Source organism: Chrysemys picta, chromosome 4 (assembly GCF_011386835.1).
Source record: "Chrysemys picta bellii isolate R12L10 chromosome 4, ASM1138683v2, whole genome shotgun sequence".
Taxonomy (NCBI): domain Eukaryota; kingdom Metazoa; phylum Chordata; order Testudines; family Emydidae; genus Chrysemys; species Chrysemys picta.
The window spans coordinates 108,369,625-108,386,365 of NC_088794.1; the positions used below are offsets into that span (position 1 = coordinate 108,369,625).

At 40.1% G+C, this 16,741-nt stretch overlaps 1 protein-coding gene across 11 annotated transcripts in view; it reads left to right on the forward strand.

The window, feature by feature from the left end:
• NPAS3 (neuronal PAS domain protein 3) overlaps positions 1 to 16,741 on the forward strand; it is an 801,528-nt gene that overhangs the window by 756,168 nt on the left and 28,619 nt on the right. For all 11 annotated transcript variants that reach the window (XM_065595458.1, XM_065595453.1, XM_065595454.1 and 8 more), the window contains 2 exons: positions 1,149 to 1,342; positions 9,925 to 10,031. In XM_065595458.1, coding sequence (XP_065451530.1) covers positions 1,149 to 1,342; positions 9,925 to 10,031 — 301 coding nt within the window. The remainder of the gene's footprint in view (positions 1 to 1,148; positions 1,343 to 9,924; positions 10,032 to 16,741) is intronic.

Consider the following 16,741-nt stretch of genomic DNA (forward strand, 5'->3'; position numbering starts at 1 on the left):
CATCACAGTTGGCACATGTTGGCATCTTTGTTGGCACTCTCAGTAGAGATGCTGAGGGCTGAATGCACCATGGAGTCTGAACTCTCTGTCCTCGAGGCCTTCTTTCCAGGCTGATATTGAGATGCTGTCAGGGTAAAAGGTGTGGACAGTTTGCACTGCCACTGCCCATGATGTCCCTGTTGTGCGAATATAGGCCTGCAGTCTCCCAAGCTGCCAATCTGATACCTGTCACAAGTACTATTCATTTTAATTTTTTTTCAAAGCACATCATTTTATTTGTCCACAGTAAGGCTTCTAAGGCAGTTGAGTCAGAAATTATAGGTCAGTCCTTTCCCATAGTTTCATAATCATTCAGCTTCAGCAAGCAGCACTGAGTTGCAATCTCAAATGGAGCAGCTGGATCTCCTGGGTATATTTTGCTTAGTGTTCATCGTGTAAATAGGGGAAAGAAAACCTCTGCCTCTCATTCAGCTCCAAAAGTTCTCAGCACATGCACAGTGCATTAAGCTAAATCACTGCTTGACTAGTAACTCTGTAGCTGTAAAATGCTTGGTGTCTGCGCAGAGAACCCATTCAAGGCGCCTCTGTTGAACCCATTCATCACTTGCATGCTCATGCTTCTTGTATTGCCAACCACAAAGAAGTAATTCAAGGATGTAAGTAGTGTCTCTAAGATGTAGATGACTGGCAATTCAATTAAATGGGTCCTGGAAAAGTTTCAAAACTGCTGCTCCTTTTGTCTCACATTTTAATCTCCAAATGTTTTAAAATTAGTCTTCCCTTCCTACCCTCATTACTTCAGTTTTATATCTCTTACTTCATTCCCTTGATTTTCTAATTTGTCCTTTCTTTCTTTCTTTCTTTCTTTCTTTGAAAAAAAAATCAATAACACAGAAGTTCTGAGTTTTAGATTTGATAAATTGAAACATTTGGCTATTATGTACTTTTCTTCTTTCTTGCCATGAGGACATTTAGGACATGTTGACAGCCAATATTAATAAGCTTAACACTGATCCTGGCAGTTACTAAATATAATTTTTGATGGAGTTAAGTGCTCTTTAGAATAACAATGTTGTCCTTTAAAAAAGATGATGTCACATTTGCATCATGAATTGACTGGGGTTTCTTTTATTCTTTTTATTTTGCAGGTGATCCATATAACAGGCCGGTTACGACTGAGAGTGTCACTGTCCCACGGGCGGACAGTCCCTAGCCAAATCATGGGGCTTGTAGTTGTGGCTCATGCTTTGCCACCTCCTACAATCAATGAAGTCAGAATCGACTGCCACATGTTTGTTACTCGCGTAAATATGGACCTCAATATCATTTACTGTGAAAATAGGTACAGCATTTCAGCTCTCGTTTTTCAGTGTTGCATGTGTACTCTGTATTCCATGGCTTGGTAAACAGTGGAGATCAGACTCCTGGTGCCATATGAGAGCACTAAATTCACTGTCGTCGTTATTAATTATTAAAATCGGAGGAGTGTGAAGGAGATTTTTTAACATTAACATGACAAGGTTCATGATGTCTTTATATTTGGAAATGAAAAAAAAAAGGAAACGTACTATTTGAAGTTTAATTCCCCTACATTCCTGAAATACTTTGCAGAAGATGCAGTCTCATTTGAAATTCTATCTCTGCTTATTGGAATGGAGGACTTGGTTGCTAGGAGGGGTCAGATGGAGCAGGTGACAGGTTGGGGGACAATGTCATTGGAAGCAGGAGATGGGGGGATTGTACAATGAGATTAGATGGTGACTTGCATTGCAAAGGGAGAAAGGAGTGGAGTGGAAACCGGTTTTGGGTGACAGGTTGAATGAGGGTTTGATGGGGTGGAGACAGATACTTTAGAGAAGTGGAGGAAGGAGCATTGGGGTTCAAAGTGGATCAGGTGCAGTGGGCACCTGGAAATAGGGTCCAGAATAAGGGGAAGAATGGACAGAAGAGCTGAGGAGAAGTTGGCTAGAAGGCAGGGAATAAGAAACTCATAGGCTGGGGATGGAAGGAGCCTAAAGTGTAGAAGAAAAGTTGGGAACAAGCAGAAGAGCTAGCCAAGGACCCATTGACAGGAGGAGCTACCATCAAGAATTTAATTGCCAACAGGATTAATGCAACCCTTTGATGTGATAGCATAATTAGAAGGTTACAATTCTCTAACATAGACTTGAATTCAGGAATTATCTCTATTCTGGACAGCATTTAAGCACATAATTAAGTGCTCTTCTGAAAAGGGATAGACATAAGCATGTGCTTAAGTGCTTTGCTGAATCAGAGCCTTAGGCCTTTTAAAATAAATGTGCAGTTTCAGTTAAGAAATTATCTTATACTATCATGTTCTAAACTATATTTGTAATAATAATAGTACTTTGCAACTAGAAAGCATATTTTATCCAGGCTCTCAAAGCACTTTACAAGAATGGGAGATATTATCTTAATTTTTTAAACTGGGAACACTGAGCCACAGAAAGCAATTTGCTCAAGGTTACGTAGAGAGTTAATGGTAAAATTAGGGTTAGAATGCTGGCTTCCTGCCTGCAAGTACACTGCACTAACTTCTAGATTATGTAGTGTAATCTAGCAGTTAGCACAGATAGTTTAGGGGATTAGGAGTAGTATACAGATGGAACCTTTTGCCATAGTCATTGGCTTGAATCTGACCTATCTTGATAGTGATGGAAAGTCATTACCATTTGACAGCTCTCCAGTGGCCTCTGTGAAATGAGTTGTTGGTATCAGTCCAGTTCCTAATGAATAGGTCTCCTCTTCACAAAATCACCCCCCAGTTATTGGTACCTTTGTTGGCAGCCTCAACAAAGGAGCCAAGAATTGAATGGATGTGGAAAATGAACTACCCTTTCAGGTCAGGTCTGAGATGAATTGGCTGGGCAGTATTTGGAAGATTTAATCTTCCTCTGCTGTCAATCTAGCATTTTGTATGAGTACTAAATTGTTTTTAAAAAATTAAACAATTTTTTAAAAAACTTTCCAGTATCGCTGTATCATCATATAGCAGTAAGGCCTTAAGATTCCTGTGAGAGGAACCTGTGAAAAACCTAAGATAGATAACAAATAGTCCAGGCACTGAGCACTGATTGAGGATTGGTGACCACCTGGGAAAAGCTGATAGCTAAAGGTGTAGTGGAGCCATTAGACTTAGCTGGTCATTATTCCCCAGGAAGTGCCTTGTGCTGAGGATGTTATTGCTATTATAAGGTGAACAGAGAGAGAACTTTATCAAGTAACTTTTTTTCTATTTGCTGATGGTGTTTATTTTGAATGCTAGGACATAGCATTTATGCGGTGTCACTGAAATTAATGATGAGGCATCTGCGCTTTGTGCCTCTTCACGGGACAGCAAAGAACGAGGTCCACTAGGTTAGCAGAAGCGTCACTGATGGAACTGTGGGAAAAATGTTGGTAGCTTACTTGCACAGCAGAAGTTCCACTGGTGGACAGTAGGGATAGTGGTACCACAGCAAATGCCATATGGAAAGTGGATGTTGCCTGCAGGGACAGCAGGAAGTGGAAACACCATTGCTAGACATTGGGAAGCCAGTAGCAACCTGTCTAGTCAGGAGGCTAGCCATTCATTGAGGCAACCCGCTGAGGCATCAGGAAGCAGGAAGTCCTCTTCTGGGGTTAAAGAAAGGGGCAGTGACAGCACCACCAGTGGGGCTACAGAAAACAGAAGCACTCATTCCTGAATATGTGGAGTAGGCTGCTAGTGCCCCACTGGTGGTGTCATAGGGGAAGCAGGAGCAGCACAGCTGTGGCTGTAGAAAAAAATTGGCAGCATGCTTGGGGGTAGCAATAAGCACTATTTGAATAGCTTCATGGAGGTTAGTGACAGCTGGCTGGGGAGTGTGAAGTGGAAGTGCCATTACTTAAGCTGAATTGGATGGTCACAGTAGATCACTGGATCAGAAGAGGTGAGAAGCACTACTCCTGCTTTTGCAGGGATTCTTTTGTGAGCCTGCTTTGAGAAGCAGGAAGCAGGCGTGACTTTACTCAAGTCTTGGTCTGTGGCCTATTCCTCTCTTCTTAGTGAAAAGATTTGAATGAAGATCCCTGATCCACAGCAGAACCAGGTGCATAGTTATTTCCCCCCCCCATTATGAAACAAGATCAATTAACTAATATATTGGGCATTTTTAAAGCATTTACATTTTATTCTGTAGCTAGTTAGCCAGCTTTGCAACAGGGTTTCATTTATTTTTAGGATTACTTTTAAATCTTCACAACTACATAACCAAAAAATAGGGAGACCTATTTTAAAACTTTGGTGTCTAAGATGAGATACCTAAATCTACAGTTAGGCACCAAATAAGTGGGCACGATTTTCAGAGGTGCTGAGCATCCACTTCTCCTCTTGACTTAAATGTTCTTGTTCCTATTCTAAAAGTGTGTTGACATGCAGGTGACATTACCTCTTTTATAGAGTTTATGCCCCAAAAGAATATTTGCCATACACACAAGACTAAGCCAAACTCATACTGTACATGGGTATGTTTGGGTGGTGGCTAGGGTGGAGGTGTCTCACTTCTGGGTCCTGTAAAAGCCATACTCAAAAGGTCTTGCAAAAGTAATATGATGGGGAATTAATTTGCAGGTTGTCAAGTATCAGAGGGGTAGCCATGTTAGTCTGGATCTGTAAAAAGCAACAAAGAGTCCTGTGGCATCTTATAGACTAACAGACGTATTGGAGCATAAGTTTTCGTGGTTGAATGCGTCTGACGAAGTGGGTATTCACCCACGAAAGCTTATGCTCCAATACATCTGTTAGTCTATAAGGTGCCACAGGACTCTTTGTTGCAATTTGCAGGTTATTTCCCTATTTAGATTTGCATTATTTATTGGTGAAATAAGAATATAAACCTATGAAAATTCAGAAGCTTTGGTCAAAATTTTCAAACTTGGATGACATCTAAATCTATATTTAGGCACCTAAATAAAAGTGGCCTAATTCTTAGGTACTGAGCTGACATCCAGCTGCTATTTACTTCAGTATGAGTTGTGGATGCCTGTATGAAAATCAGATCACTTTTATTTAGGTGCCTAAATATAGATTTAGATGTCTAATCTAGGCAACCAAGTAGAACATCATGGTCATTGCTTTTACCTTCTTAAGGGTCAAATGCTGGGGAAAAAATCAAAGCTTGTGTAAAGAGTTTACTTCTGGAGAGCAAACATCAAGGGCTGAATCTTCATCCGATGCCTGCACAACCACAGCTACTAACACAATGGTCACAGTGAGAAGTAGCATAAGACCATAAGAACGGCCAAACTGGTTCAGACCAAAGGTCCATCAAGCCCAGAATCCTGTCCTCTGACAGTGGCCAATGGCAGGTGCCCCAAAAGGAATGAACAGATAGGTTATCATCAAGTGATCCATGGCCTGTCACCCAATCACAGCTTCTGGCAAACAGAGGCTAGGGACACCATTCCTGCCCATCCTGGATAATAGCCATTGATGGACCTACCTCTTCCATGTATCTATCTAGCTCCCTTTTGAACCCCATTACAGTATTGGCCTTCAAAACACCCTCTGGCAAGGAGTTCCAGAGGTTGACAGTGCATTGCATGAAAAAATACTTTCTTGTGTTTGTTTTAAACTTGCTACCTATTAATTTCATTTGGTGGTATCTTGTTCTTGTATTATGAGAAGGAGTAAATAACACTTCCTTATTTACTTTCTCTATACCACTCTTATAGACCTCTATCATATCCCCCCTTAGTCGCCTCTTTTCCAAGCTGAAAAGTCCCAGAGCACGCACATGGCATGATACTCCCCTAGTGTGGGGTTTTGTCTCTATGGATCTGCGTGTTTCACCGATCTACCAACATTCCCTAAGGATCTGCAGAAATAGTTTCCTGTATGGAGCATCCTTTACTAGGACTCAAGCCTACTTAATAATGAGCATTCTGGCTCTAAGCCAGCAAAGCACTTAAGCATTGAATGCTGTGGGACTCTCCTTGAGCTTAAAGTTAAGCATAAACTTACAGGGTTTATGGGATCAGGGCAAGTGTACTCAGCACTTGGTAGAATCAAGTCCCTACTTCTCAATCAGCTGCTATTTTTAGCTGTCAAGAAACAAACTGCCCATAGGGGTTGGAGTGTCGTGGGATTTGGCCCTAAATTAATAAATTAAGCAGCATAATATAAAGTTATTTTTCAGTGGTTTAGTAATGCAACAATATTTATATCCCAGCTTTGATTTGTGTATGATTTCCATAACAAAATCATTCTCATTCATGTAATCACAAAATTGATTTACTTTGATGTCCTATCTCTTAGTTCTCATTTTGGTGGCCTTTTTGGACACACAACGTCACTCTTATCTTGTGAATTGATTTTTTTCTTTTTAGTTAAAAATACAAACCCTCTTTCCTTCTTACATCTGGACTAATTAGCTTTTTTTTCTCGTGTTATTGTTGAACTCATGGGTTGTGGATCAGGTTCCACAGTTCACTTGCTTTATTTGACTTATTGTACAGTACTTATAATACAATATTTTCTGACACTCAGACCATTGGAAAGGTCAAGGCCAAGGAAGAAACAAGTGCACAGAGTGACTAGGGAGTTATTAAAAGACTTACTTGGACTTTTCAGTATTAATATACTGATACATACAAAAACACCTTAGTTAAAAAAAAGTTACTAAGGTTGCAATAGTTAAGCACTCAGCTTAGAAAATGCCATGCAACCTTAATTCTTCCCCCTTGCACAGATGCAGTATGATGCAGTCTTTAATTACATAGTCATATACTATTTTTTCTGCATTTATTGTACAGGATGGATGGTACTCCATGAATGAAGCAGCTTTTTTATTCTCCTTATTCAATATGTTGATCCATGTCTTATTTACTGCACACTATCTAAACCCTGTGTTGAATACTGAATTATTAATTTCTTCACAGTCTTTTCTATGGTGCTTATCCCCATTGTATCCAAGTGTCTCTCAAACATCAGTTAATTTATTTTCACAACTCCTTATGAGATAGGAGAATGTTATTATGGGGAAAGTGAGGCAAAGAGAGAATAAGAACAAAACGACTGCTAACTTGGGGTGCTACAATGACTGTTCACCCAACTTGAGACATTTTGGGCCTGTTTTTTTGTAGGTGTTGAGTATCCACAGCTCCCATTGACTTCAGTTGCAGTTGTGAGCGTTCTGCTTTTTTGAAAATCAGGCCCCAGATGTCTCATGTTAGTCTCCCAGAAAATGAGGAACACAAAATTTGTGGCCAGTTGTGAAATTTTTAGGTTTAGTTCACTTGCCAAGCATCAGATTGGAACTCTGTGGTCAGGGATAGAATCCAGTTCTCTAGAGTGGCATTCAACTGCCTTAACCACTAAACCCAGCTCTTCTCTTCTTGCAGTCCCCTATTTCAGTCTCTATACACCATCCAACTTCTGTAGTGCAAACTGAATGTTTGAATTTTTTAGCACAAAGGGTCTACCAAGCTCTAGTAAACATAATGCAAATGGTGATTTTCTACATCTTATTATTGAGCTAAAACTGAACATATTTTCATGGAGACAGCAAGTGCAAAACATGGAGGCATTAGAGTTCTTCAGAAAGTATTTAGAATTTTTTTTTAATAATGGGAATAGATAGGCAACCTAAATATAGATTTTGGTCAGCTCCTATTCCCTAGAATTGTATATTGTGGTAAATGGATCTCTTGTTGCTGTTAGAAGTATATTTACAAGCCTAACTAACCTATTGTAGCAGAAATTGCTGAACTGTTTTATCCAGTTACTGAACTACTAGTCAGCAGGGAAGTCTCCACTCTTGATCACAGTTATGCCATTCAAAGACACTGTGACAATTCTAGGGGAAATGACACATGTGCCACAACCTTATTATAGACATAACTAGGTTCAAAATCAGTACAAAGGCAAGTGGTCCCTATTGCAAGGAAGAGCTGTGGATGCTTTCCTGACCAAAAACCCTACCTTCTTTGATCCAAATTAAATACAGACCAGAGCTCAAATCCATCCTCCATTAACATTTATGGAAAGACTCCCATTGATTTCAGTGGATCTGGATCAGGATTCAAGTGACCCCATTGTCTCTTGCATAGTTGCAAGAGTAAAACTGCCTTTGGCTTCCCAGGCCTTGTCATGTGATTCAGACCATACGGTCCCAATTCAGCACATTTTTTAAGCCTGTACTTAAATCCATTCCTGTTCAGCAAACCACTTAGGCACATGCTTATGGGCCTAAAGTACATTCCTAACATTAGACACATGATAAAATGCTCCCCTGAACAGCAATGGATTGCTGAATCTGGTCCTAAGTCAATACATGCTCTGCTTCCGGGTAGGACTGGCACCAAGCATCTTGTGCCACTGGGCTATTCTATGTACTGACTAGATTGGGAGACATTCACCATCTCCCTGAAACTGAATCTTTGTAATTTACTTTCTCTTGATAGAGACAGAAGAAAATACAACTGATGTGGAAAGCAAGTCATAGCTACATACAGTACAATTGCACCCATCACACTGAACTGTGCTTTAGTTTAAATGAGGAAAAAGCTTGCAGGCGATAGGGGCAGGAATGGCAGAATGTTCCCAGTCTTTCAGTTCCTAGGTGTATAAAGGGGCAGCCAGCAAATTTGTGGGCTGTTGGGGATGACCAATCAGAATGCCTGCTATAATACAATGGGCCAGGGCATTCCAGCTAGAGGGGAGTTTGTGCAGCCCTCCTGGGTGAGCCCCCCACCCCCTCCACCCCCAGCAAGCATGCTGCAGTCACCCACTGTGTGGGGAGAGGGTAGTGGGAACAGATTGTCAAGGGACTATCCCTCTGGTAAAACAGATTGTTCTGGATAGTGAGAAATTAATGGGTAATTTACTAACTTGCTGACATATTTTTATTACACCCCAGCTCTTACAGTCTCTGGCTTTACTGCAAGGATTCACCGGACTTTAAAATTAGTACTGTCATTGGTAATCTCAGTCATATAATTTGGAGATGAGTCCATTCACATTTTGAGGGATCTGTATAGTAAACATTACTATTACTAAGCCTATATATCAGCCCCCCTACAACTCCTTGCCTTCTAAACCTAAAAGCTAGATGTTCTAGTTATACAAAACGGACATTTAGTGGGGGAACACTATATTTCAAACCCCAAAAATGTGTTTCTACTTTTAAAAAAACAACAGGTTTTCAAATGTTTGTTTAAACCAGGCTGGTTCACTCAACATGTATTCCAGTTTTTGTTATACTTTTCTGTACACTCTCTCTCTCTCTCTCTCTCTCTCTGCTGAAAGGGTTTTAAAGTTTCTGTGTGGAATAAACCACAAAGTCCCAGTTGAAAGGGCCAGGAGTGAAAGCTGAGTTCCCAAATGAATAAGACTAAAAAAGATAACACCCCCAGGCATCTGTATGTCTCAGCATTTAAATTATATCCCTTGAAATGTCAGTTTGGACTTTGTGCCAAGAAATGGTTGAAGAGCTTTTTTCATGAATATACCCAATGGAAGACGAATCTGTTGAAATGAAAGATGTCTCTAATCATTTGGTATAAACATAACATGTTTTTATTTTATTATGTAACCTTGGTCTTTTAATGAGGATTTTTAATTATTGCTGATGCGTTGTAATTTCATGGAATTATATTGTCTCATTGTTTGTTCTATGGGTGGGAAGTGCTCTGAAACTTAACTTTCTATAACTTTCCATTTATTTCAATGGACTAACTGATTTCAGCAGGTTTCTCTATTAAAAACAGTTTTATTTTAAAGAATGTGTCCTGTTTATACAGGTATTCCACTCAAATAAATAGCAGTGGCTTTGTGGTTATACTACAGTAACGAAAAATCTTTCTGTAGATTTCTATTTCTGTCATTTGACAGTTCCTGTATTTTTTCCTTCTTAAATTACAGGCTGTATTTTTCCTTTGTAGGATTAGTGATTACATGGATCTGACCCCTGTAGATATTGTAGGAAAGAGATGTTACCACTTCATTCATGCTGAAGATGTGGAAGGGATCAGGCATAGTCACTTAGACTGTAAGTACCTCAGTTTTTGTCAAAATAATCTGGCACAACACCTGGTTGCTGTTGAACTATTATTTACATTTCATGATTGTGGATCTTCATATTGGGTCTGCCTTTTTGTTTTAATATAATGGAGGATGGTTCAGAAGTAATTTTTCTTACTGTATATTTTCAAGTCATTTCCTTAAATATACAAGATTCTCAATGTATGTGGGAATGTGGAATTACTTAGATTAGTATCATGGTGGTCTCCAACAGCTATCCAGTTCCATGTACTGCCCATTATTTTACTTCACAGTGGCACTGCTCCAATGAAATTAGACAAAGGTTTCTATCCATAAGAGAAGTGAAGTTCTGGAACAGCCTTTTAATGGAATTAGTGGAGGCAAAAAACCTAACTTGTTTCAACACTGAATTTGATAAGTTTTTGGAGGGGATGGTATGATAAGGTTGCCTATAATGGCATATGGCCTATCCGTGACTTCTGTTAGCAAATATCTCTAATGGCTGAAGATGGGACACCAGATGGGGATGGCTCTGAGTTACTCCACATAATTCCTTCCTGGGTGTCTGGCTGGTGGGTCTCACCCACATGTTCACAGTCCAACTGATTGCCATATTTGGGATCATGAGCGAATTTTCCCCCAGGTCAGATTGACAGAGACCTTGGGGTGGGAGGTGCCTTCCTTTGCTGTGTGTGGCCCGGCTTGAACTAGAGTAAACTGTAACTTGAACTCTTTAAATCAATATCTGAGGACTTTAGTAACTCAGTCAGAGGTTACAGGCCTATTGCAGGAGTGGGTAGGTGAGGTTCTGTGGCCTGTGGTGTGCAGGAGGTCAGACTGGATGATCATGATTGTCCCTCCTTAACGTCTACGAGATGACTAACTCTGTCCCTAATATAGAAAATAAACTCATCACTTGCTTTTTTTTATTTCTGACTGATGAAATGGAGATCAAAAACTGAAACATATTTGGTAGCTAAGAAAGTTGCACAGAACAGAACTGAGTCATGAAGCTACTATGGATTTAACCATACAGTGTATTATCCTCTCTACTTTTATGGCTCCCATTCCTGTAATATCCAAATACCTATCTGTACCCAATCAGGATTAGAAGACTAGGAGTTGTACAAATACATAGCAAGAGAAAGTCCCTGCCCCAAACACACACATGTGTGTGCATATCTGTATCCAGATATGGATGCAACTTGACCCCCAAATATTTGAGACCAAATTCTTTCCATTTGAACACCAGCCTTTTAATTATAACCTATTTACAATTTTTAAAAATAGACACAGGGCTAATTCTTTTCTCGCTGAGGTTCATTGTCATCATTGGGGTTGCTCCTGATTTACACTGGTATGAGAGGAGCATTAGGCCACTAATCTGTAATTTAGATATGCTTAGAGTAAAACCAGATGATGGCTGCTCTGGATACTGCTAGAGCACTGTGTGCCCTCGGATTTATTTCCACAAGACACCCCAATTGGCAGTGAAGACACAGAGTATGTGATGAGAAAAAGAAAATAAAGTAGAAATTCTCTACTAAGAGGCAAAACAAATCTCTGGTCTAAGAGCACTACACCCAAGAGAACAAACTAGTTCAATCCAATATGCCAATAGGAGAAACAGTGAGAAAACTGGTTTTCCTACACATAAAACTGAAGTAAAAACTGCTTGCTTTTTGCCTGCAATTGCAAACCTGGGAGCACAGTGGCCATCTTTGTGAAAGGCAAAAGAAGCTAACAGAAAATGTGCAGCAGCCATCTTTGATGTTGACAGCAGCGCAAAGACTCAAGCTTTTGGAAGCTCTTAAAAGGAAACAGCCCATAAAATCTGAAGGAACTAAAATATATATGATTGAAAAAGGGAAAATAGCAATGTGAGATAAAATTCAGAAAGAACATTAAAGACACATCTAGGGAGAAAACCCCAAAAAACAAACAAAAGCAATCTGGCATTTGCATTCCTTAAATTCCCAACATTGAATATCTCTGAGGATAGGGCAGTTGCTCAGAAGTGGACACACAAATTCAGAAATCTGTTGGGTGCACTTGAAATTGGAATTAAAAAATGACAAATTACACTTTTATTGCACTGTCTGGGTAAGGAACTAAAAGATGTTTATGACTCACTGACTTAATTAAACACCTTGCAGAGATGAAGATCCTGTTTGAAAAAGACCATAGTGTTCTGACTGACTGACTACTTCTCTGAAATAAAATATGGAATATGAAACACTAGTTTTCAGGCAAGTGAGACAAGAACCAATAAGATTTGTGTGAGAAGTAGTGTGATCCAGTGGATAGACTGGGAATCAGAAAACCCTGTGTTCCCAACTCTACCACAGACCTGCAGTGTGTAAGTAACTTCAGACAAGTTACTTTACCTCTCTGTGTCTCTGTTTCCTCTTTGACCCTTTGTATATCTTATCTATTAGGATTGCAAGGTCTTCAGCACCAGGGCTGTCTTTTATTTGAGATAGTTATGTTGAAAGTTGACTGTGAAGAGTTACAAAGGAATCTCACTAAACTAGGTGACTGGGCGGCAAAATGGCTGATGAAATTTAGCACTGATGAGTGCAAAGTAATGACCACTGGAGAAAATAATCCCAACTATACCTACAAAATGAAGGGGTCTAAATTAGCTGTTACAGCTCAAGAAAGAGATCTTGGAGTCATTGCAGATAGTTCTCTGAAAACATCTGCTCAATGTGAAGTGACAGTCAAAAAAGCTAACAGAAAGAAACCATTAGGAAATAGATAATAAAAGAAAATGTCAAAATGCCACTATATAAATCCATGATATAACCACACCATGAATACTATGTGTAGTTCTGTTCACCCCATCTCAAAAAAGAGATATTAGAATTGGAAAAGGTGCAGAGAAGAGCAACAAAAATGACAAGGGGCATGGAACAACTTCTTCCATAGGAAGAGAGATTAAAAAGACTGGGACTATTCAGATTAGAAAAGAGATGTGTAACGGTGGAGGGGGGAAATATGATAATGGTCTCTAAAATCATGAATGGCGTGCAGAAAATGAGTAGGGAAGTATTATCTACCCCTTCACATAATGTAAGAACTAGGGGTCATCTGATAAAATTAATAGGCAGCAGGTTTTAAACAAACAAAAGAAATAACGTCTTCACACAACTCACAGTCATCCTGTGGAACTTGTTGCCAGTGGATGGTGTGAAGGCCAAAAGTATAACTGGGTTCAAAAAAGAATTCGATTAGTTCATGAAGGCTAGGTTCATCAGGCTATTAGTCAATATGGGCAGGGACGTAACCCAGCGCTCTGGCTGTCTCTAAATCTCCAACTGCCAGAAGCTGGGACTGGATGACAGAAGATGGATCATTCAAAATTGTCCTATTCTGTTCATTCCTTCTAAAGCATCTGGCACTGACTGCAGTCAGAAGACAGAATAGTGGCAGAAGCATTGGTCTGACCCAGTGTGGCTGTTCTTATGTACAATGTTTCTTGTCAGCATGCAGCACAACGGAGCTCTGATCGTGCTTAGGGGTTTAAGTGCTACTATAGTAAAAGTAGTAATAATAATGAGAGACACTGACCAATCTTATACCAGATTCCCCACCTAGCATTCTGATGTAAATTTGCTGACTTGGATGCAAATGATGCGACATTGTTCAGTAAACAAGCATGGGCCATCAGCGCTTAGCTCTTAATTTGGAAAGACTTTTAGGTGTGGAATGAGTTACTAAAGTGACAGAGTCATAGGCCTTCATCATGGAAAACAATGCACCAAGCAAACCCATAATCCCGGTAGGGCATATCTCAAGAAGTAAGATTGGGTTTCAGTACCCTTGCAGAAGCTGAAATGGCTCATACCTTCACTCAGAAAGATATCAACTTTTTGAGCAGTTGGAAAGGAATGTAGATGTGCCAAGAAAAAAACACTTTGTGGCAAATTGTCTATCTCAGCTGACAGAATCCAAATTCAAGCTAGGAAAGGGAAAAACTATCTGCTATGATGAAAACAGATGTAGTCAAGATACAAGATTTGCCAGGCAGTGGCCATGGAAGAAGATGATAGAGGCTCACATTAAGATGAGCATGATTGAAGCATAGCCTACTAGAACCTCAGTCCCTCAAAATCAGAAGTGAGATAACAATGCAGAAAAGATGATACTCTGAAGAGGAAACTAGAAGCCAAAGTGAAGAAGTTAGCAGACCCTATGATAAAACATCAGAGGGGTAGCCGTGTTAGTCTGAGTCTGTAAAAAGAACCTCACTTCTTCAGCTGCAAGTAATGTAAATCTCCAGAGGCAGGTATAAATCAGTATGGAGATAATGAGGTTAGTTCAGTCAGGGAGGATGAGATACTCTGCTAGCAGTTGAGGTGTGAACACCAAGGGAGGAGACGCACCATAACAACTGTAACTCAGGAACCAACCCATGCAACAAACCTCGATGCCAACTCTGCCCACATCTACACCAGCAACACCATCACAGGACCTAACCAGATCAGCTACAACATCACCGGCTCATTCACCTGCACGTCCACCAATGTTATATATGCCATCATGTGCCAGCAGTGTCCCTCTGCTATGTACATTGGCCAAACTGGACAGTCACTACGCAAGAGGATAAATGGACACAAGTCAGGTATCAGGAATGGCAATATACAAAAACCTGTAGGAGAACACTTCAACCTCCCTGGCCACACAATAGCAGATGTAAAGGTAGCCATCTTACAGCAAAAAAACTTCAGGACCAGACTCCAAAGAGAAACTACTGAGCTCCAGTTCATTTGCAAATTTGACACCATCAGATCAGGATTAAACAAAGACTGTGAATGGCTATCCAACTACAGAAGCAGTTTCTCCTCCCTTGGTGTTCACACCTCAACTGCTAGCAGAGCACCTCACCCTCCCTGATTGAACTAACCTCGTTATCTCCATACTGATTTATACCTGCCTCTGGAGATTTCCATTACTTGCATCTGAAGAAGTGAGGCTCGTACCCACGAAAGCTTATGCTCCCAATACCTCTGTTAGTCTTAAAGGTGCCACAGGACCCTCTGTTGCTTTTTATGATAAAACAGAATCAAGACTTCAAGGGGTTGCAAACTAAAAAAAAGTGAATACTTGAAAAAGAGCTTCAGAAATTACAGGAAATTACAGGATACCCTCATAGGACCTAATCACATCAGCCGCACTATCAGAGGCTCGTTCACCTGCACATCTACCAATGTGATATATGCCATCATGTGCCAGCAATGCCCCTCTGCCATGTACATTGGCCAAACCAGACAGTCTCTACATAAAAGAATAAATGGACACAAATCAGACTTCAAGAATTATAACATTCAAAAACAAGTTGGAGAACACTTCAACCTCCCTGGCCACTCGATTACAGACCTAAAAGTCGCAATATTACAACAACAAAAATTCAAAAAACAGACTCCAATGAGAGACTGCTGAATTGGAATTAATTTGCAAATTGGACACCATTAAATTAGGCTTGAACAAAGACTGGGAGTGGATGGGCCATTACACACAGTAAAACTATTTTCCCATGCTTATTCCCTCTCCTCCACCCCCACCCCCGTTCCTCATATCTCCTTGTCAATTGCTGGAAATGGGCCGTTTTCATTACCACTACAAACAGTTCTTTTTCTCTCCTGCTGATAAAAGCTCACCTTAACTGATCACTCTCCTTATAGTGTGTATAGTAACACCCATTGTTTCATGTTCTCATATATATATATCTTCCTACTGTATTTTCCACTACATGCATCCGATGAAGTGGGCTGTAGCCCACGAAAGCTTATGCTCAAATAAATTTGTTAGTCTCTAAGGTGCCACAAGTACTCCTGTTCTTTTTGCGGATACAGACTAACATGGCTGCTACTCTGAAACAGGAAATTCTTGGTAGACTTACAAAAGAGAAAAGTGGAAAAAGGTTAGAACATGCAGAAACTCAGAGTTCAAGTGCAGATCCTCCAATAGTAAACATAAATAAAGGGAAAGTAAAACTACTACACTGCTACCTCGATATAATGCGACCCAATATAACACGAATTCGGATATAACGCGGTAAAGCAGTGCTCCGGGGGGGCGGGGCTGTGCACTCCGGTGGATCAAAGCAAGTTCAATATAACACAGTTTCACCTATAACACGGTAAGATTTTTTGGCTCCCGAGGACAGCGTTATATCGAGGTAGAGGTGTATTGGGCGAATTCTGGATGTGCACTGACAATAAAATAGAAAAGGCAGAACTAGGAAGATTGGTACATCCACCCTTCAATTCCAGGTTATGCAGAGACACCAGAGAAGAAAATGAGCAAGTTGTTTAAGGAAAAAAATGTTGCACAAAACCCACAAAATATTCAGGAAGATTGTTGATGGTAAAATCATTTCATAGTGGACCATTAGTAACTTTTGAAAAGCTTTAGCACTATTTCAAATAAAAGAAGTCAAAAGCAGCCTTTTGAATGTGAACAGAAGAAGAACAGTGCAGAAGGTCTTCAGGTCTATAACAGCAACAGTCTTTTGTATGAAAACTGTTTTGCCCTTATGCAAAGTCAGTTGCAGTCAAAGGAAAAACTCCAATTGACTTCAGTGACCATTTGAAGAAGGCCTAACAGAACAAAAATATAGGGATGAAATCCTGCCTCCATTGAAGTAAATTGCAAAAGTCCTATTGACTTTTGGGGGGGGAGGTTTATGTTTATTAATATTTGGTGCATTTG